Source organism: Bubalus bubalis, chromosome 15, assembly GCF_019923935.1.
Source record: "Bubalus bubalis isolate 160015118507 breed Murrah chromosome 15, NDDB_SH_1, whole genome shotgun sequence".
NCBI lineage: Eukaryota > Metazoa > Chordata > Mammalia > Artiodactyla > Bovidae > Bubalus > Bubalus bubalis.
The window spans coordinates 66,153,804-66,177,361 of record NC_059171.1 but is presented as its reverse complement, the minus strand read 5'-3'; the positions used below and the strand labels follow the sequence as shown (position 1 = coordinate 66,177,361).

The window sequence follows — 23,558 nt, the reverse complement described above, 5'->3', positions numbered from 1 at the left end:
TTGGGCATTCTCAATTTTCAGTGGCGTTCAAAAGCCTAAACGTGGGTTTCAACTTGATTGTCCTGCCTGGCATTCTGCAGATACCTGCCTGGAAAATGAAAGCCATTCATATATTTTTTTTTCCTCATGAGCAAAACATATGAAAGCAGACCGCTGCCATTCTCGCTCATGGTCCCCAACCTTCCTGGCACCGTGTACTGGTTTCGTGGAGGACAGTTTTTCCAAGGACCAGGGAGTGAGTTGTGCTTGGTAGGGGAGGCGGGGGGAGGGATGGTTTCAGGATGATTCCAGCACATTCCATCTATTGCGTACTTTATTTCTATTATTATTACATCAGCTCCACCTCAGATCATCAGGTATTAGAATGTAGAGGTTGGGGGTCTCTGATATAGCTAACACAATTTACCCTAGCTCCATTTACCCCAGTCCCATCATTTTTTTTTTTTTTTTTTTTGACATGCATGCCAGGCATGCCTCTACCAGTTAGCCTTTGCACAGACTATTTCTTCTCCCTGAACACTCTTCCCTAGATGTTTGGCCCACATTCTAAATCTTTGCTTAAATGTCACCCTCTCATTAAGGTCTTCTCTGACCAGCTACTGATAAATAGTAATTCCAATTCCTAATATTTCCCATCCTTTTTACTATTTTTTTCCTATAGCAATTACCACCTTCTAACCTGCTATGCCTAGTCAAGGCTATGGTTTTTCCAGTAGTCATGTATGGATGTGAAAGTTGGACTGTGAAGAAGGCTGAGTGCCGAAGAATTGATGCTTTTGAACTGTGGTGTTGGAGAAGACTCTTGAGAGTCCCTTGGACTGCAAGGAGCTCCAACCAGTACATTCTAAAGGATATCATCCTGAGTGTTCTTTGGAAGGAATGATGCTAAAGCTGAAATTCCAGTACTTTGGCCACCTCATGCAAAGAGTTGACTCATTGGAAAAGACTCGGATGCTGGGAGGGATTGGGGGCAGGAGAAGGGGACGACAGAGGATGAGATGGCTGGATGGCATCACTGACTCAATGGACGTGAGTCTGAGTGAACTCCGGGAGTTGGTGATGGACAGGGAGGCCTGGCGTGCTGCGATTCATGGGGTGGCAAAGAGTCGGAAACGACTGAGCAACTGAACTGAACTGAACCTGCTATGCAATTTATTTTTACTGTCTCCACTAAAATGTAAACTCCACAAAGACCAGAATTTCTTATTCACTGATGCATCCCTTTCCTAAACGAGCACCATGTCTGCCATTTAGTGAATCTACAGTAAGTGATGAATGTACACATGAAAGAGGATTATTTACCCTCTAAACAATAGTGGGCTAAGAGTGCCCCACTCCGTGCAATCATAACTCTCATACGGATTTTAGTCCTATTTTTTTCACTCTTCCAAATCTATTATTTTCATTCAGAAAAGAAATTTAAGGTTAATCAGCATCTTTGCTTAGCATTCCTCTCATAAAAGACATTCCTTATGAAAAAATTTTCCTTTATTTTTTTAAGATTGATCTAATGATAAACTTGGTCTTTTTATATTTGAAAATGTCTTTTCCACACTTGTTCTTAAAAGATAGTTTTGCTGGATTCACAATAGTTAAGTCAACAGTCATTTTCTCTAAGTACTTTGATGGTGTAATTGAATTGTTTTCTGAGTTCATTACTGATTAACACTATTGTTAAATACTATGCACCAGATTCCTGTATCTCTGGATTCCCATCTTTCATCTGTTGTGGATCATTCCTGGCCATTTTCTCTTTGGAACTGATCTCACTTCATCTTTTTCATATTATCTCACAAGATAAAAGGACAGCAAGAGTACACTATGAAAAATAAATACCATTAAATTCAGTAATACAGAGGAAACAGACCAATTTTGTGAATGATACAAACTACCAAAACTCACTCAAGAAGACATAGATAATCTGAATACATCTATTACAGAAATTTAATTTGGAGCTCAAAATATTTCCAAAATAAAAAAGTAAGAAAGAAAATCTACAAAACAGTGACCCAACAAAAATCAATGAAGTTATAGAGATTTGTTAGGAGGTCAATTCTCCTCCATTTGATCTATAGAGTCAATATAATTTTGATTAAAATCTTTGCAGGCTTGTGTGTAGATGTTGAAAAGCTGATTCTAAAATTTATATGGAAAGGCAAAGGAACTATAAGAGCCAAAATCAATTCAAAAAAAAAACCCTGAAAATTTGGATGACTCACAGTATCCAATTTCAGCATGGTATTAAAAGGACAGACACAATGATCAATGAAACAGACTTGAGTGCTCAGAAATAGACCCAGACAAAAAAAATGTCAATTGATTTCTTAAAACCACTTTACTGAAGTATAATTTACATGATAAAATTTACTTAAGTGTACAGAGCATTTTTTTGAAAACTTGAGTTGAACCACCATCAATCGCCACAATCCACTTTATAGCATTTCCAGCACTCCAAGAAGATGCTTCATGCCCATCTGCAGTCACTCATTTCCCCCACAGGCAACTACTGATCTACTTTTGTCTCTATAGGTCTATCAACTAATTTTTTTGTTTCAATATTTATTTGGCTGAGCTTAGTTGTGGTATGTGGGATCTAGTTCCCTGATGAGGCATTAAACCCAGGGCCTCTGCTTTGGGAGCATGGAGTCTTAGCCACTGAACTACCAGAGGAGTCCCCATCAACTGATTTTTGACAAAGGCGTTATGGTGATGCAGCAAAGAAAAGGATAAACATGTACCTCATACATTAAAATTAGCTCAAATGGGTCAAAGACCTAAACATAAAACTATACAACTTTGAGAAGAAAATGAAAATGCTGCATCTTGGGTTTGGTGATGAATTTTTAGATAACAGCATCAACAGCACAATCCATTAAAAAAAAAACAACAACACTAACAAATCAGACACTGTCAAAATTTAAAACTTTTGTTCTTTACCTTAATAGACACTATTAAGAGAATGAATAGACAAGACAGACTGGGAGAAAACACCTGCAAAGCATGTATCTGATAAAAGACTTGTACTCAAATATTTACTGAACTCTTAAAACTCAGTACACCTAATTTTTAAAATATGAGGAACAGATCTGAACAGATACTTCACCAGAGAAGACACATGTATGGCAAATAAGCATATGAAAAGATGCCCAACATAATTTTTCACTGGGAAAATGAATTATTTCAACCACTGTAAGATACCATTGCAATGGGAACCTTCATTCATTGCTGGCAGTAATGTAAAATGTCATAGTCGCTTTGGCGAGTTTGGCAGTTTCTTATAAAGTTAAATACACACTTACCAATGACTCAGCAATCCCATTCCTAGGTATTTACCCAAGCAAAATGAATTGTTTATATTAAAATTTGCACATGAATTTTAAATGACAAACATTGATATGTCCATACAATGAAGTATTCAGCAATAGAAACACAGCTATTGACTCACACAACACATATGAATTTAAAACGCATTTTGTTATGCACAAGTGGCTAGGCTTAAAAGGTTACAAACTGTACAATTCCACCATTTATATGACATTCTGGGAAAAGCAAAATTATAGGAACAGGTAAGTGGTTGTGAGGTGTAGGGTGACGGGTTGAGTACAAAGGGGAATTTTTAGGGTGACAGAACCATTCTGGATAGTACAGGGATGATGGGTGAACACATGCCATGCATTTGTCAAAGACCTGGCAGAGTGAATTTTATTATGTGAAAAAAATATAAAACTTTCTGAAGAAAATGAAAACTCTGCACTTTGGGTTTGTGATGTTAAGGGATCCCAGAAGGAATGCAGAGTGTGACAAACGAATCTGTTTTGCAAATGTATCTTATAACTTCAATGAAGGGAACAATGAGCTGTACTAAGTTACTTTGGAAAATGTTTTGAGTGGATACTATTTAAGGTTAATGGAGAAGGCAAAGGCACCCCACTCCAGTGCTCTTGCCTGGAAAATCCCATGGATGGAGGAGCCTGGTGGGCTGCAGTCCATGCGGTTGCTAAGAGTCAGACACGACTGAGCGACTTCACTTTCACTTTTCACTTTCATGCATTGGAGAAGGAAATGGCAACCCACTCCAGTGTTCTCGCCTGGAGAATCCCAGGGACGGGGGAGCCTGGTGGGCTGCTGTCTATGGGATCACACAGAGCCGGACGCGACTGAAGTGACTCAGCAGCAGCATTTAAGGTTAAAGACAAAAAAAAAGTACTTAAAGGAACACTATACCCTAGTGGGTCAGTCTGTTTCTCATAGGGGTACAACACAGTTATTCTGAAACCACTCTAGAAGTATTCCAGGGTTCAATAAGTAAGCAGATAAATGGAGCCAGGTTTCTCAGAATGAAACTTACAGTGCTGAATGAGAATCAGTTTAACTGAATATGCCTACAGATAGATCTAAACATAGACATGTGTGCCCACATACTGGTCAATATACATATTTATATCTCTTAGGTCATTTCACCAAAAAGGTGAAAGCAAGCACACCTAAACCCCAATCTTGGTTTCTAAATGCCATTCTGCAAAGAAAGGAACCAAGACTCCTTGCGGAAATAGCTAATTCTAGGGCTGGCATCCAGGTAACACCGACAGTGCTAGAAAGTAAGATTAGTCTTAAAAAAAAAACAAAAAAACGAGGGTACGTTAAAGGATTTAGAGGCCAGCTTCAAAGAGCTCCCAATAGGCAAAGCTAAACAATTTGCTCAATAAAATAACAGGTGTACTGAATTTTGTCTCAAAAGTATAAAGTAATCATGATTACATACTAATATAAACAAATGACCAAATAAAGAAAGGAAAGGAACAAATCTTTCAGTATAAATTTAAATTGGAGGCTAATTATTTTACAATATTGTATTGGTTTTGCCATACATCAACATGAGTCCACCACAGAGGTACACGTGTTCCCCATCCTGAACCCCCCTCCCACCTCCCTCCCCAGGCCATCCTTCTGGGTCATCCCAGTGCACCAGCCGCGAGCATCCTGTACCCTGCATTGAACCTGGACTGGCGATTCGTTTCACATATGATATTATACATGTTTCAATGCCATTCTCCCAAATCATCCCACCCTCGCCCTCTCCCACCGAGTCCAAAAGCCTGTTCTATACATGTGTCTCTTTTGCTGTCTCGCACATAGGGTTATCATTACCATCTTTCTAAATTCCATATATATGCGTTAGTATACTGTATTGGTGTTTTTCTTTCTGGCTTACTTCACTCTGTATAATTGGCTCCAGTTTCATCCACCTCATTAGAACTGATTCAAATGTATTCTTTTTAATGGCTGAGTAATACTCCATTGTGTATATATGGAACAAATCTTTAAAAGAAAATTTATAAAGAATATAGATACTGCTCCTTCGAGTGTGGGCTAGGTTGAGTAACTCACTTCCAAAAAAAAAAAAAAGAGTATGGAAAGTGAAAAAACCTGCAGACACCATCACTGTAACCAGCGAAGCGACGGCACTGGTAACGTCTGTAGACTATGCAACCCCCAATATGAGGCACTGTGGAAGGGCCACGGCATCTGCACCACCCTCCCCAGTGAACTACAGCCTCCAATCTGATAGAACACCAGATGAGCCCACTGTGAGGGCCAGCCCACCAAAGAACCAACTAGTGCTCTTCACAGCCTCAAGATCAGGAAAGACTGCTGCTGCTGCTAAGTCACTTCAGTCGTGTCCGACTGTGTGTGACCCCATAGACATCAGCCCACCAGGCTCCCCCGTCCCTGGGATTCTCCAGGCAAGAACACTGGAGTGGGTTGCCATTTCCTTCTCCAATGCATGAAAGTGAAAAGTGAAAGGGAAGTCGCTCAGTTGTGTCCAACTCTTCACGACCCCATGGACTGTAGCCTACTAGGCTCCTCCATCCATGGGATTTTCCAGGCAAGAATACTGGAGTAGGGTGCCATTGCCTTCTCTGCAGGAAAGGCTGAGAAACTGTCAACAGAATGGAGGAGACGGAGGCAGTGACGACTAAATAAATGCACCATGGTACCCTGGACATGGTCCTGGAACAGAAGAGAACATCAGAGAGAAAATGGGTGAAAATCAAACATAATCTGTATTTTAGTAAATAGTATGGTACCAATGTTAATTTCTGAGTTTTGACAAAAGCGTCATAGTTTATATAAGGTGTTAACATTAGGGGAACCTGTGGAAGGGTGCAGGGAATATCTCCAGATTACCTTTGCAATTTTTCTGCTAACTTGAAATTATTGTAAAATTAGTTTATTGTTGTTGCTTTTGTTTTTCTTTTAAAGTACAGAAGTCTCAGCACTGAAAGCATGCTTGTATTTTAAATTATCAAAGGGACTTAACAGAAGATTGTACACATTTTCACAGCAACTTGATCAACACCACAGTTTATTTGTAAACATATTATAGTGTCAATAATCAAATTGACAACACTTTATACATTTCATTGTATAATATTAACATCATACCAGAAAAAAATCCACTGTACTCAGTTACAGTTTTGGTATTTTAAAATCTTTAAATACAAACTGTATTTGAAACACTGAACATAAAAGAGAATCACAAATGGCAGAGAAAAGTGGAAACAAGTAAAAGAAAGCACTATTCCTGAAAAAAACAAAAAAACAAAAACAGAAGCATCTGATTACAATTTTAAAAGAAAAAAAGGAATCAAGGAAGTAAGATGATCTTAACAACATAAAGTTACATTTCTTCAGACCTATGTGAAAGGTGAAATTGTACCCTACTAAATTCTGTGTCTTTTTTTTATATTTCTTTTTTTCTCTTGGTTTCTGAAGTTTGCCAATGGTTTAAGCTACATTAAGGACAAAAAAGAGGGGAGGGAGCACAAAGCTAAATGAAATTTAAATGTCTGCAGAAAAACTGGATAAAAATTCTTTCATAAATTTTCTTTGGCAAATAATAAATTCTATATTTTACATTTTTTGTTGAATAGGACCAACACCTAAGATTTAAGCAATGCATCTCAACATGAGTTAATGTATGAATGAAACAAAACCAAATCCACAAAGTAAAGCATAAAAGTGGCTTTCACACTTTGCTAACAGCTCTAAAAATGCAGGTTCCCCGTCTTTAAAAGTATGAGAGGTCTTCAGCTGGAAGTAGACTCTTTCCTCATTCACATGAGAAACCAGAGGTGACCACATGCTTTTTCTTGTACTTTCCCTAAAATTCATGATCATTATTAGGGTCCATTTCTTCCTCTATTATCCCTCAAAGGAAATATAGCAGCAAATCACTCCCATATTTTAAGTTTTAAATTCACCAACAACAGGGTTCACTACCAACTACAAACATTCAATGCTTTATTAGTGTACATGTCATCACCATAGGCTTAGCTTGTTAATACAGAAATAAATAAAATAACTACAGTTAATCTGAACAAAGCAAATGAGCTTAAAGAGCCCTGATCAAATGAAATACTTACAACAATCAGGTGAAAAACTACAAAAGTTACATACATACCTAATAGCACTAGGAATGTACAATATCAATTATTGGAAAAATAAATGAGTGATTCACAGTTATAAGAAATTATTTTAGTATTAGTATTTTTCCTTTTATAGACAAACATGTATAACATACACTTGGTTTCCACCTCATATAAGACAAAGTAGAACACTAAACGTTACTGCGTTTACCCCAAACACAGCACTGAGTGTGCCACAGACACCCTGCTTCAAAACGCTGCACAGGTAGGCCATGGTGCTGAATGCATGGCTATGGTAACAGTTTTAAGAAAGACATATATTTCCAGAAGTATGTTAAATACACAAATGTCAGTTCTATAAATAACAAAAATTATCAGCAAAAATGTTGAGGTTTAACCTTCCCAAATTTTCTAATGCTTTAAATATTTTAGATATACTGTTTGACCAGTTAGTTTGGTTACAGTTTTAAATTAGCAAACCGTTATTCTATGAGAAGAGCTAAACTATAACACTGCACAAACTTCCCAAGGAAGGTAATTCGAAAAATCTAAAAAGTGATTCCAATTATTCTAATTAACATTTGAGATACTAAAAGAATCAAGGACTCAAGAAAAACATTTTGAAATTACTCGATTTTTCTTTATCATTTTGTCTAAAACTAGTCACATAAATTTAAGATCCAAATTGCCTTACAACGTGTCCTCACAGCAGGTTTGTCACTAAAATGTTTTGATCAGAAGACATAGCCTTAATGCCTCTAAATGTAATTCTAAGCTAAAATCAAAATCCTTGGTTTGAAACCTCAAATCCAATTCCATAACAACTCATGGGTAAATGAGACAGGGAGAAAACATGCAGCAGCCACAGATACAAGAGTGGAAAATAAATTCTATTTTTCCATAAAGACTCTATGAAAATATAAAGCCCCAAATGAGCGACAACACAAGTCCACATATAAACATTGTTTAAAAATAGAATGTTTCCCAAGCTTCTTATGAGATGTCAATGTATAGTCATAGCCTGTGTTAAGACCTTCTAAGTCAACGTTAAGCCATACCTAACTATGCTGATTTGCATACCTTCAACAATGTTCAATTGATATACATAATTTACAAATATCCACAGCAATTCATAATGCCCCATCAGATCATCTCTCAATAATGGATGTTAACAGTTTTATAGTTTTGCTACTTTAAATACCAAGAAGCCTTTTCAGAGGAAGAGTTCCACCTCTTCCCATGATCCCTTAAAGAGTAGGTAACAAAATATAAAATTAAACAAGATTTATGTTTGATAAACTAACATATAAAATTACCATTGCAATATTCATAGTGACTGCTTATAAACCTAACAGTCATCATAAAGCCTATAAAGTATATCCTCAGTTTTACAAAAGAAATGCAGATTGTCTCAAGGTAAAAAATACAGTGCAGGCTGCTAAAAAGCTCTTTGTTGCATTAAGAGGTGCAGGAATGAGGAAAACTTCCGAAAACATGAACAAGTTCCCCAAACTTTAACATCAGTTAAGCATGAACTGCGCTGCAGCAGCAGGAAGCTTTTTAGTGGCTGGCACCATAAAGCTAACGTTAAGCAAGAAAAAAGGCAGAAAGGGTGAGTGAGCAACACATGATGTAACCAAATTATTGCAAATGGAGATTAGCAATAAGAACTGACGAGGGTGACCGTCCACTCCACTCCGTTAAGATACCGTCTTTAAATACTAAGTTCTTTGCAGGAAGGGGAACTCCCATGTCAGCACAGGATGAGTGTGAAAGCAAACTTGGAAAACTGGCCTCAGGGTGAACATCCAGTGTTGAAGCACTTTCCTAGAGAGAGCAAGAAACAAGACAAAAAAATCCTAATTAACACTTTACCAAAACAATTAATTCAGCTAACAAAGTGGAGTGTGAAATTAAGACCTTGATTACCTAAGAAATATTTATGGAATGCAGAGCACTATAGGAGATGCAAAGATATACCTCATGAATTCCAAATAATCAACAACTGGTATTAACATATGCAGAAATAAGAAAAATTTCTTAGATAATCTACAAAAACCCTCATGCAACATCAAGCACTAGAACAATCCATCATCCACTCCCAGGGCTCTCAGATTCACACATTCAGCACAGACTTCTTGGAACTCCAGGCTCCAATCTCCTCCTATCCAACATCTATCTTTGCATGTTTCACCATAAATTCCACACTTAACGTGTACATAACCAAACTTAAATTTTCCCCCACCAGGTCCTTCCCCTACTCCATGCATCAAGCTAGTCAAGAAGTCTGAAAATTACCTTCATTCTTCCCTTCCTTACCATAGCCTCGATCTTTCCTCACATTTATTTAATCACCATGTTCCCTCAATATACCTAAAGTATGTATCCCAAAGGAGTTTACTTGATTCATTCACCGCAGCCAAGGCCACCAGTCTCCACTGAAGTGCAGTCCTCACACCAAAGTGAGGTGCAGGAGTGTGAAAATTTGTAAAATCTTGTATCTATTTATTGCATCCAATAAAATTTCTGTTTTTGTGTATGTTTTATAATATACACAATTTATTATATTACAGGTATAGCAGTAATAAACAAACCTTTATTGCAGATACATTTTTTTTTAATGAAAAAGATGTTCATCTATCAATATTTCTCACTACAGTTATTACAACAGTCTCCAAACCTGTCTTATTTCTAAGCTTCTGTTTTTAATCTATTCTCTAAACAGTAACTAATCTTTTAAAAAAAGTCAATTAGAAATATGTCATTCCCTGTTATAAGTCTTTAATACTAACAGTTTCTCTTTGCAGTAAGCATAACACATTTTTTTCACGTACTCTAGAAGGCCCTCCGCTGCGCATTAACCTCACCTCTTGCCCCACGCCACTTTCACGAGGCTTCTGTCACTGGTCCTCTCGTTTCCTTGCAGGCTGAGTGCCCTCCTGACACAGGACTTACATACCTACTAACCTCGGTCTGGAATACTTTTTCCTATTCTTTAGATTTCAGCTTATACGTCACCTCTACCTTTTTAAATTTGGTCTGCCTTTAGATTCTATCATATCTGAAGGGGTTTGGCTCCTTTAAGGCATACATAATGAAATCTGTAACTACTTGTATATTTCAGGGTTTCCTTGACTAGCTCTCACACAACGCTCAAGCTTCATTAGTGTCTTAGTATACTGCTTCTCCAGCACCTTATAAAGACTCTGGCATAGAGCTGACTCAAGTATTTACTGAGAGAATGAAAGAAGCCAAATTCCAAAATACTAATTTCATAATGTTAGAATAGATATTTCAAACAAAAAATATTCCATTCTAAAAATTTATCTACAAATCAAGTCCACGGTATCCTTCTACCGTAACAGTCAGTCCCGCCTCATTAATCACTGCACTGGGGATCAAGAGGGGACTTCGCCAGTGGCTCACTGGTCAAGAACCTGCCAGCCAACGCAGAAGTCACAGGTGAAATTCCTGGGTCAGGAAGATCCCCGGGAGAAGGAAATGGCAACCCACTCCAGTATTCTTGCCTGGGAAATCTCCTGGAGAGAGGAGCCTGATGGGCTACAGTCCTTGGGGTCACAAAGAGTTGGACACGACTTAGCAACTAAACAACAACTGACCCAAGAACCAGAACCTAACATGGTACACGGCCCAGGGCAGATGCTTAAAACACTTCTGTGAAATGAAGCACCAGCACTAGAACAAACAGTTCAAGCCTCCTAAAGACCTGGCCAGTGAAATCATGTATAAGTCAGTTAACTTTCTGAATTTCAGTATCTTCATTTATACATTAAATTACAACCTATTTCATGTCTTACTCCGTGAAGACTCAGCACAAACACAGAAGTGTTTTGGACACTATAAAAGGTCTATGCAAATACACCTTGGGTTTTTTTTAAGTTTTTGTTACCTGGAATGAGTGAACAAAGTTAAGGACTTGTAGAGACAGTTTTCTACTGGAATGTAAGAGGTTTTGAAGGCTGAAAAAAAGGGGAAAAGTTTAAAACAAATATAACAAGAACTAATATCTTAGGAGAGTTTAATTTTAATAAACATGTTAATATATGTATACACATCTCAATTAATCACATAATTTCTAAAAAACAATTGCAATGGTTCTCATCAATGAAATTTCTGCTTGTTTTAATAATATGGAGTAAAGATGCATTAAAAAGACCATTTTGAAATAAAACATCATGTACAACCAAAATTAGAAAATTACTGTTAAAAGGAAAAGTTTAAACTACTACCAAATATAAATGTTAAATCCAAGAACACTTTAAAAATAAAAATGTAGGAACACATTTTCAATTGTAAATTGGTAACATATGTAAACTGGTAACCATTATAGTGGCAATCATTAAAGCTAAATAGTATTTTTACCTTTTTATTCATGTATATTATTTTATTTTCAAGATAGTTATTAAAATTATTTGTCAATTAAGTACCTTAAATTTTCTTATACAAACTACATTAGGCCAATTAAATTATTTATTCTCCAACTTTGTTTTCCTAAATAACAATGTCAAGGAGGTCTGTAGATATCACCTTTTTCTAAGCCACCCACCATGATCATCAGATTTAGTGATACTCTTCTCTGCTAACCAGACTCAGGACCCTTACCATGCTGCCTCTCAGCAGCTGCTCTCAACCGATGAGAGTGAGCGTACAAGATAAAACCTACTTGTCATGACTGATGAGTAATGTACGTTCATTTAGAAAATGTGGAAACTGAAGAAACTTTAGAAAGTCAGCCATATTTACATATTAAAAAAAGCTAGGTGCACACAGTTATATAAGTACGCCCATTTAATCTATACTCTCGCCAAATCTGAGTAATTTAGTATCATTAACCAAAACGTTGTGTCCAAAATATCTGCATGTGCCTAATTTCTGAGGGACTGAACTTTAATTTTAAAATACACAGCAAAACCTTAAAAAAAGCCATCTTTATTCAATCAATGAACAAGCATGTGTGAAATAAGAGAAAGTAAGGTACAGCAACTAATAATGAGAGCTTAAAAAGTCTCATACATGAAAAGATGACAGCGAACAGAAACCCTCACCTCTCTTTTCTGCAAAGGCCATGGGTAGCGATTTTTCTGCAGACTTTCTGGTTTAATTCAGAACTAAACAGTGGAATCCCAAAGCACAACTCCAGAGGAACCCAATCTGCTTCTGTTGTGGCAACTACAAAAGGGTACACAAAGTTATTAATCGTGTATACTTCATGTATTATGACTGAGCAGGGTTTAACTGGTCAGTCTGATCACTGGTCAGAGATCCAGAGATTTTCATAGATTCCTCCTGTTTCCACTGACACCCACGTGGGTTTAGCAGGGGAGAGGACTCGGAGGGGTGTCAGTGAATCTCTGAAACAGGAAATAATGTTTTTTGAGTATGTAAATGCTTCTGGGAAGAAGGCACACAGCTTTCATCAGACACTCAAAGTGGCTTTTAACACCAGAAAAAAAAAATCTAATTCAAAACATCTACAAGATGAAAGAATTAACATAGGAAAAATGAAACATTGTTTATTTTCATGTCACATTTTACAATATTTTAATTATTCTAAATATATAAAAATGTTTCCTAGAAAATACTTATGAAAAGGTCCATTATAATAAGAGCAAATGATATCCAAACAGTATCATTTGCAAAAGGATTAAACCTCAGAAATTAGTCAGAGATTGCAAGTAATTTTTAAAGCCTTACCAGAGTTTTGCTTTGCAACTGAATCTAGAGTTGCTTCCTCAATGACCATTTCAAATGACTCTGTGCTCCCATTCACATCTGAGCCTGAAGCCAAATCAGGTTCTCCTTATAATTGAAGGGCAAACAATAAATATTAGGACTCTAGAAGTTGGTATACATTGTTGATAAGTCAGTCCTAATAGAAATAACAATGGAATATAGTGAATGGTCTTTAGCCTAAAGGAGAAGCTGTTAAGTGGGGGACAATTTTGTCCCACAAGAAATACTTGGCAACTTTGACAAGGTTTGGTCGCCATGAACGGGGACAGGGATGTTACTGATATCTAAGGATCCTAAACATCCTACAATGCATAGGACGGTCCCCCAGAACAAAGAATTAGCCAGCTCAAAACATTAATAGTACTGAGCTTGTGAAGCTTTGGCCTAAAAAAACAAGCATTCACATGGCAGAACAGAAGTTCAGACCTTCACTTCATTACTAAAGTCATTTCTGTCCCCATGGAAACATGCAGTCTGATTACATCATTCCCTTTCAAAATATTTTGACTCCCTATGTCTTTCAGCATAATACATCCTCTGAGATCCTCTAGATCTTACCTATTACTTCTCTACTCTGCTACTACAGCCCATCAAACTCTTCTGGCCAAGATAAGCTACTCTCTTGCCTGATCCCCTCTGCCTAAAGCTGCTACCCTCCAAATAAACAACAATCATCTGTGTGTAGATAACACCTCATTTTTCAAAATTCAGTTCAAACTTTACCTTCTCTAAGAGGGTCTGATAGCTCAGTTGGCTGAGATAAGCCTTCCCGTCCTGCTTTAGCGCTTTAAGCAGACCCCTGTATCTTAGTCTCTTAACATTACACAGTAGGCTGATTCAGTTGCTTGTCTCTCCCCCAGGGTTTTTTACTCCTTGAGAGAGTGAAGTTGCTCAGTCGTGTCTGACTCTTTGCGATCCCATGGACTGTAGCCCACCAGGCTCCTCTGTCCATGGAATTTTCCAGGCAAGAATACTGGAGTGGGTTGCCATCTCCTTCTCCGTAGGTCTTAGTAACAGAAATATCTCCAGCACCTAAGCAGGTATTTCGTAAATGTGCACAGAATGAATGAAATAAAACAGGACAGCTCTAGTAACATTCTTTGAAATGACTAATCCACAGCCCTCTTCTCTAAAAACACTCCTGTGATACTTGGCAGTCAACTGTTGAAAGTTACCCAACTCCTCTGGCCAAAGGTATATGGACCAGGAGTGAATACCTAATTCAATTCACTAGATGGCTAGCAATTAATCATATTCTCTCAGCATTTCAAAGGAAGAGGTTCAGTGAATATAATCGATGATATAGAGATCTGAATTAAAAAATTCCCTAGAGTTGTGGACCACAGGTGACACCATGGCAACCAAAGCCACATACAAGACAAAATTATGCCAGAGCAGAAAACAATTAGTAATGAGAAGGTGATTTGAAAATGAATCTTTAAAAAGAAAGGTATCTAAGGAAAATTAGCTATTGTCAATATGCAAGATGGGTTGGAGACAGAAAGAAGAATGAGGCCAGGAAGACTAAGCAGGAAATAGTTGCAATAAAACACGTGTAAAATATCAAGACTTGGACTAGAATGGTAGTTACAGAGAATTAAAGAGAGAGGTAAAGAAATGAATATAAGACATTTCTAAAGACTAACTCACAAAACTAACTAGGCTGAGTGGGAAAGGAGAAGGATGAGACAAAGACATGATTTTTAAGGCCTGCATAACTGAGACAATGGTGCCTCCAATAGGAGGAGGAAAGCTGAAGGGGAAAACTATTCATCCTAGTTTGAAAATAATTTTACAAACAGACTAAAGTTTTGAAACCATCACCCCATAAAGGAACTTAATTTAAAGCCTATAAACAGAAATATGACAGTAAAGGGCTAAAACACAATAACCATTCTGTATTCCACCCCCAGGTCATCACTTCTTTACTTTTGCACTTAGTATTTTCTCCATTTGAATAACTGATAATTGTCCCAATGACGTCACAGAGTATTTTCAGTGGAAAAACATTAAGTATTAAATAAGTCAACATCCCCACAAAGTCCCCATGCTTTTTAAATATTAAGTTTGTGATACACTCACTGCCAGTTATCTTAACTCAAAGGACACAACTATTGGCTAACCTCTCTCATCAGAAGCATCACTGAGTTTTCTGTTTGCAAGTTGGCTAGAAGCATTCAACATGGTGACATATCCACAAAAATGCTGCAAGTCCACTTTGTTCCTCAATGTTTGCAATGCTTTATGAACACCCATATTGACACGAGTAAACTCTAAGAACAAAGAGTTGACATCAATTATAAGTCAACAGTTTTACAACAAAACACCAAAAACTTAAATATACTTTCCTTTTGTTAACATAAAACAATTCTTAGAACTACTTTTATATTTTATCAAAATTGATTCCAATGAATAAATATCTGTAAATGTAAAAGGATGCTGTACATATACAACATACTTTATAGACCTCAGAAGGCAACTGTTGTAACAAAACAATTTACTCTCTAAGTAAACAAACATGGCCTGTCAATGGCAAATTCTCTAGGCTTCTCTTTGTACTTCCAATCTGCCTTAAGTACTTACTTAGTGGGCTTCTACCAGGAAATTCTGTTATTGAATACACATTTTTTATTTTTTAAGAAAAGTAAAAGTATTCTTATTGAAACTAAAAGCTAACAATGTACTTGAAATTATATCCCTAATAAATTAAGTATCAGCTCAAGTTCTCATAAATACATGAACTTACAAAAGAGAAAGATGCTCTATATCCAAATACAAATATTTCTCTGTTTTAGAATTTTCACAATAATCTCCCAAGGCAAAAGAGTGATCAGTTCTCGAGATTTTATGATTTTTAAGATCCCATTGTCACTATCCTGTATCTTGTGAACAATTAATTTGTCCACAGAATTTATAAAGTATCAGAGGATTAACTAGCAAAGTTTAGTTGCAGAGAAATACTTATTTCTGAATAGGGGCTCTATTTTGGAGGAGAAAACTCCCCTCTCCAAATTTTGTACACACTTATTTCACAACAGCCAAAAGAGAGTACTTAATTTCAAATGTGAAGCATTTAAAGCCTACTCATGTGAAAAGGAAAAAAATACTTATGTAAATCTTCTTCTTTTTTCCCTGCTTTAGGGGAGGACAGACAATGGTGACTAACATTTTGGAAAAGTTCTTATATGATTTAACAAAAGTTAAATTACTTGAATGATTCATTGCTCTCTAAAATTCCAAGCAATATGACTCTAAGAACAAGAAAAATAGATTCTAGAATGACAATCTTGAATGGAGCAGGAAACACTGGTGCTGAATATACTTTCTTAATAATTAACAGAGGAGAGATGTTTTACATTAAACAAAAGGAAGAATGAATTTGCTTTTATAGAAATTCCCTGAGCATCTTTCATCAAATGTATTACAGGTCTCAATTCTAGAAAGGAGTAACCTTAAACAGGCCTTTTCACCCTTGAACCTAGAATCAGCTTAATTTAGCTCAGACTCTACAATTTACTCAAGTCCTCTCTAGCAGGAAAAATAAAATTTAAAAACAATTTTAAATTATTTATTCATTTTAAATTAGGTTTTGTTTAAAATATTTTCTCATTTTCTCTAAGGACTCTAGATTGGGAACTTGTAATACTATAGAACAAACTTAAATCAAAACACACTGACCATTAATAAAAAAATTTTCAATTTGTTTTTACTAAAAACAAATGCTGAAACAGGAAATAATACACATGTTCTCTGTAAACCATAAGTTAATTTACAAATGTTCATTAATGTCCATAGAAGCCCCATAAACAATAAATAAATAAAAGGACTGTAATAACATTGGGAGAAAAAAAATCAACTTTCTAAGCATAAAATCCTCCCTGTGACTTGTATTCTCTGCCAACCTATGAACAAATAAACAATAAAAGGAAACTAAAAAGGATAAACATACAGAAAACCTAGTCTTCCATCTAAGTAGCTGCCTACTTAGCTTCTTCATCTCCAAGACAAACTAGTATTCCTTCTAGTCCTAGGTCCTAAATGAGTCTTACCCTATTAGTTCTTTGTGGGAAAAGGCATGTGACAGAAAACTACCTTTCCTAATACTCTTTAAAAGCAGAATGATTTTAAGACCCTAGAACTTAAAAAGTTTAAGAATTCACTTCTTGCTATGCTTCCACTGATTGACAAGACTAATTATAAAGAAGTCAAATGGATACAATTTGAAAGTCAGGTACCTCCTTGTAGTTCTGTCTCATCAAATGGGAAAGGTATGTGGACAGTCTCTCCTATCCCATGCAAACCATGTCCCTAAACATGAAAAAACACAAGTTGAAAGGTATATGTGAAACCTGTATTTCCAACAGTAGATACTCAAATGATAATTAAAACTGTGCCTCATGATGGTGTATTCCACCTTAATACTCCATCAAAATGCTCTCAATAATTCTCTGCTTTTCTCTAGCAAGTAAACATAATCTTAAATCTTTATTAACCTATTAAGGCAATGTGTCTAAAGTGAGGGTACGGGTTAGTGAAAAAACAGGTCAATCAGGTGTCTACTGAGTGAAGCCTGAATGAGATCCTATGCATTCATGAGGCTTAGCTGTAGTGCTGAGAAAGAAAAGTGATGGAGGATCCCTGAGTTCCCTGGCGCGCTGCGGATTAGGAGTGCAAATCTCAAAAACCTGCACTGAATGACACGTATTCAAAACGCCTTACTGCAGCACTGTAACTGCGTCCAATTAGAGACAACCAAAATGCCAGTCAGCAGGGGACTGATGAAATAAATCTATGTGCATATTTTCAAGGCAGCTGCAAAAAAAGGACGTTCTCTACAAAATGAAATAGAAAGATCTCCAACTGCTAAGTGGGAAAAGCATGGGGGATATCTGTATGTAATTGCTTGCATGTCTATAAAGAAATTCTAGAAGGGTACAGCAGAAACAAATGTGGTTGTCTGATTTGGAGGAGAGTCAGGCAGTGGGGACTGGACAGAGTGTTAAGAGGGCAGTGATACTTTTCTCTGTGTATCTTTTAATAGTGTTTTATTTTTGAAACATGAACTTACTATCAATTCAAAAGTTAAACTGAAAAAAATCTATGAATCTAACCCACCTCAGTCCCATGTTACAAACAGCATTCCTCATATTCAAATAATTAGTTATGAATGATAAGCATAAGGTATTTCATTTTATGCTTATATAGAATCATTTTAATAGAAAAGTTAACACTGGGGATCTATACATTCTTTCCCTTTAAAGAAGATCCACACATTAATCAAATTCAAGATACTGTGATGTGAAAGAAAAAAATAATTTCAGGGGGAAAAAAATCATATTCATTTACTTGGTTCATATAACAACTTGAATATGTTTCTAATATCTTGCTTCTATTCCATTGATACATTTATGATTTCAATCCTAAACAAGAACATGGTTTTTTATTTATTTATAAGAACATGGCTTTAATCAAAAATCTTAATTCTGCTGTTTTAAGTTCCAGTAAAGGTAAATCTTTTTTTCCATAAAATTTAATAAAAGAGACGTTCTTTTTTAGAAAAGGCAAAACTCCTTAACAAACAGCTTAAAGCTCCTCTCACTCTACTTCCACCACCACTGACACTGTAGTGAACATTTTTTGAGATGTTCCGATGTACTAAACACAGGTCTAGAGCATTTTATGTTGATCTCCCATCTCAGTCATTCTTTTCAACAATCGTATAAAGGTTAAGACCTTTTATTACCTCTAATTTGCAGGTGAAGTCACTGAAGTTGAAGGAAGTTAGTTAACTTATCCAATGTAGCCAATACGTGGACTCCAGATGTGAACTTAGGCGGTCTGACCCCTCGGTTCACGTCCAGCCCATCGTACTCCATATCCCAGCCACCCCTCTACGCTTCATGTCTGCCCTCCCGGCTAACGCGTCCTCTCACAGTTTCTACTACTACCCATGTGCTGATGCTGACACTCAAGTCAATCTCCCTTGTTCGAGCTCTCATTTGAATTCAGAATATTTTCAATTACCTCCTAGATATTTCTACCACCCAAATGTCCCACAGGCCCAAAACATGCCACGCTCATCTGCTCCCATAAACCAGCTCTTCCTCCTGTGTTCTCAAGTGTGATGCCACTGTTCTTCCATCTTCACAAGCCAGGTTCCTGAGGAATCCCTTTTCCTCTTCCCACCTCCTTCTCTGATTTCTGATCAGTTCTATTTATTTTGTATTTGTAATAATTCTTCCTTTTCATTCTTATTACCGCTTCCCTAACCTAGGCTGTCCTCATCTCTTATCTGGCCTCCAAGACTGCATGCTAATCCTATCTTCTCCCACCCAGTCATTCTCAACAGTCTTCAGGCTAATCTTCTAAATCACAACTGACCATGTTAATCCCTTGCTCAGCACCCTTCACTGGCTACCATGGATCTATAGGGAAAGTCTAAGCACTACGGTAGGACAAGTAAGGTCCACTGCCCTCCAGGGCAGGGCCTGCCTACTGCTCCAGACGAATCTCTGATCACCATCTATCACACTGCAGCCCACCCCTCAAGATGATGTAACAGCTCACATGTCCGAGCACATGCTCCCACTTCGTATTCCTGTTCGTTTATTCAACACTCACTCACTGAGCAACTTCTGCGAGCCAGGCACTATTCCAAGCACTAGGGAACTAGTTATGAAGAAAGAAGAAAAAACTCCTACCCAAGGGTTTATTCATAATAACTGTACCTCTCTGCCTGGTCTCACTCTCCTCTGAATCAGTCTTTTATACCTAGCCAGGTCTCCTTTTCTCCGAGGAACTCTCCCTAAGCCTCTGTCCTTGCCCCAAAGCTAGAAGGTACTTCTCTTTAACACTTCCCCTATAACTCTCTCTAACCCTCAGCTAAAAACTGCTTACATAACCTTTCCTATCAGAATTAAGTTCCCTGAAGACAGGGACCATGTCTCATTTGTAAACCCACATTAATTAGTACAGAATATGGCAAGTACAACTGCCAGTTCAATGAATTAATGCGATCTTTACAGAGAACCTATTATGTACCAGAAAGAGTGCTGTACTCTTCACACACACACCTTCTTGTTTCATTCTCTCAACAATTCTAAAGCTAAAAATGCTTCCTTCGGCATTAGCTCTTACTATTATTTTTGTTGTTACACAGTAGATATTACCATCCCCATTCTGCAGATGGGGGAAACTAAGTTTAAGAAGAGTATCTCTAAAATGTTACATACCACTTCATACCAGCTAGGGTGGTTATAATTAAGAAATAAGGTAATACAAAGGGCTAGAAGGAATGTAAAGTCACTTTGGAAAACAGCCCAGCAGTTCCTTAAACAGTTAACACATAAAGCTACCACGTGACTCCACATCTCCACTTCTAAGGATACACCCCAAAGAAGTGACAACATGGCCACTTCAACAACAGGAAAGCAGCCTGTATATGGTTCCCTGTTATCTGAAATGCCCCAAACAGGCATTCTACAGAGACAGCAAGTGTCGGGGCTGGGGGGTTGGCGCGAGAACCACAGGAAAAGGAAAATGTTGTAGCACTGAGTGTGGTGCTGGCTGTAGACCTCTGTCAATACACTAAAACCACTGAATCACACAATTCAATTGGGCAATGTGGTGTATGAAGCACACCTCAATTTTAAAGCTACTATTAAAAAAAAAAAAAAAAAACAGGGCCACACAGGTAGCAAAAGCTGAGGCTGGAACTCAAAGCTGAGTCTGCCTTCAAAGCCCACACCGTTTCCACCACTCTCAATCTGCGAGACAAAGGCCAGGACTAAAATCCTGATCTCTGGTTCTTTATGTGTCAGTTTGACAAATGTCTAATTACTGATGTCTGACTGTGACTCAGCAGAGAGTCAAACAAATTGCAATCTTTGAAATTAAAATCCAAAACTGATTGTTTGAAATAAGGTAATTGTACCTGAATCAAAACCGCTGAATGTGTCAGGGCATCGTTCAACATCGTGAGCACATTTGACGTAGGAACCACCCCAGGATCATGACCCCAAGACGTGATTAATAATCGATCATAACCCTAAGGACAAGAAATAAATAAAACATACCAGAGCATTTAGGAATTTTAAAAAATTAAGAAAGTTATCTAGAATAGTGCTTACCAGTTTCTATCTTCCTCAAAAATGATTTTTAAAAAACCCACAAAAACATACCTGGAATATATCTGGCAGTTTTCGAAGTCTTGTCCCTTTGGACAGCAAAAGAGATGGTGGTCCTTGCCTGGTGATGTGGTAAATGTACAGTTTAAACCAGACAGAACTGACTTCTGGGATAGCTGGTCCAATGTGCTAAAATCATAGAACAGGTAAAATAAAGCTGTAAATACTTATCTAACGAAGCCAAATTTCACAAGGGACTAAGTATACTCTTACAGCTAATGCCTCATGGAAATGTTAACTCTTCTTAGCCTTACGAAGATAAATGTTAAATGATCCATTCAAACACTTTCATATATATACTGGAGTTAAGAAAGCAGTTCTTGTCACTGCAGTTAAGAGAATGGACTCTGGAGCAGTCGGGTTATGTCTGAACCTCGGCTTCATCCCCTGGGCCATATTGCCGCAGGTTACTTAAGGTCTCTTGTGCCTCCTTTTGCTCATTTGTAACACAGCAACAGATGGAGAAGGCAATGGCACCCCACTCCAGTACTCTTGCCTGGAAAATCCCATGGATGGAGGAGCCTGGTAGGCTGCAGTCCATGGGGTCGCTAAGAGTCGGACACAACTGAGCGATTTCACTTTGACTTTTCACTTTCATGCGTTGGAGAAGGAAATGGCAACCCACTCCAGTATTCTTGCCTGGAGAATCCCAGGGATTGGGGAGCCTGGTGGGCTGCCGTCTATGGGGTCGCACAGAGTCGGACATGACTGAAGCGACTTAGCAGCAGCAACACGGCAACAGAATACTTACCTCTTCAGGACGTTGCTACAAGTTTAAAACAGTACCTGGCAGCACATGATAAGCACTATCAAAGTGTTAATTATTTCCACTAACAATTTTTCTCAAAAGAGAGACTGTCTATCCTTGCATCCATCTTACCACTCATTCAATTCATGGATTCCTACTATGCCCAGAGGCTGTGTTAAAGAGTAGAAGGAATTATGTATGTGTGGCAGAGGGGAGGGGACACAAAGAATTATAAAACAAAGATCAGTAAATGCAAATCTATACCCACTCCCACTGAACAGAGGACACAACTGGGCTAAGAGGGGAGTGTGCTCATGAAGCAGCTAGATCTGCACAGGCAACAGAATCATCCATGTACCAGAATCCCTTCCTTTTTCCTACACCATGAAACCCAGCACAGCGAGGAAACCAGGCAGGATGTAGCACAATCCTCCCGCTTTGAAAATGGTACACGTCACATGGTACACGCCTTGTTAAGTATACAAATACATGAAACTGATTTATTTTCAAAAAGTAAAAGACCAGAAGTCATCTTCACAATTTTAAAGGTAACCAGAGTTCTATCTTTCAAGTATAATCTTCTCTTGTCAGCTTATTCAGCATCACAGCCCCACTTCCTAAACACTTTAGTTTCTTCCTCATTAAAGTTATCTTATCCTTCAAGGCAATCCAGGTTTCTTTCTTAGAGGATCCAAAAACGTTTGAAATCCTGCTTTCAAGAAGAAAACTGTAATCAAATGTGTCATTAATCACTAGACAATGGTAGTTGGTGGTTTAGTCACTTCAGTCATGTGCAACTCTCCACAACCCCATGGACTGTAGCTCACCAGGCTCCTCTGTCCATGGGATTCTCCAGGCAAGAATACTGGAGTGGGCTGCCATTTCCTTCTCTAGGGGCACTAGACTATATATATATATATATATATATATATATATATATATGTGTGTGTAAAATACCAATTATACCTTACAAATTGAACATCTTACAACAGCAATACATACAAAACTGCTTTCTGAGTTGATGATTTTAGTATCTGCTGCCTACAATTTGAGAATCAATACAAAAGACTGTTAAACCTCCCCTTCAAGTTGCTATGAGGAAGAAGAAAATAATGGCAGAGCAGGCTTCCCAGCGGGTCTTTCTTTACCTGAGGGGTGCAGCTGCTCACGGGCCGGATTTCGTTGGTGAGAGGAGCCATGGAAACAAGCAATGTGTAATTTTTGTTTAGAACTCTGCTGCAGGTTGCAGGGTCTAACCCAAGAAGGCTTTCACAGCGCAAGAGATCCAGAGGAAAACCTGAATTGTGATCAACCACATACACAGAATGAAAGACTGACAACATGAAACAAAAATGTCGAAGATGAAAATATTGAGAATTGCCTTCAATTTTTTAAATAAAAATTAAAATTTTTTAAAATAAGGTAGAATAGTTTTTTAAA

The 23,558-nt window shown here is 37.5% G+C and overlaps 1 protein-coding gene across 5 annotated transcripts in view; it reads right to left on the bottom strand.

Annotated features, from left to right (window-relative positions):
- Positions 1–6,350: 6,350 nt before the first annotated feature.
- The window catches only part of FAM91A1 (family with sequence similarity 91 member A1), a 40,499-nt gene continuing 23,291 nt past the window's right edge, over positions 6,351–23,558 (bottom strand). For all 5 annotated transcript variants that reach the window (XM_025265463.3, XM_025265464.3, XM_025265465.3 and 2 more), the window contains 9 exons: positions 23,267–23,415; positions 21,365–21,499; positions 21,118–21,231; positions 17,420–17,492; positions 15,308–15,457; positions 13,146–13,250; positions 12,497–12,620; positions 11,341–11,410; positions 6,351–9,257 (listed from right to left, as the gene is read on the bottom strand). In XM_025265463.3, coding sequence (XP_025121248.3) covers positions 9,072–9,257; positions 11,341–11,410; positions 12,497–12,620; positions 13,146–13,250; positions 15,308–15,457; positions 17,420–17,492; positions 21,118–21,231; positions 21,365–21,499; positions 23,267–23,415 — 1,106 coding nt within the window. In that variant the 3' untranslated portion in view covers positions 6,351–9,071. The remainder of the gene's footprint in view (positions 9,258–11,340; positions 11,411–12,496; positions 12,621–13,145; positions 13,251–15,307; positions 15,458–17,419; positions 17,493–21,117; positions 21,232–21,364; positions 21,500–23,266; positions 23,416–23,558) is intronic.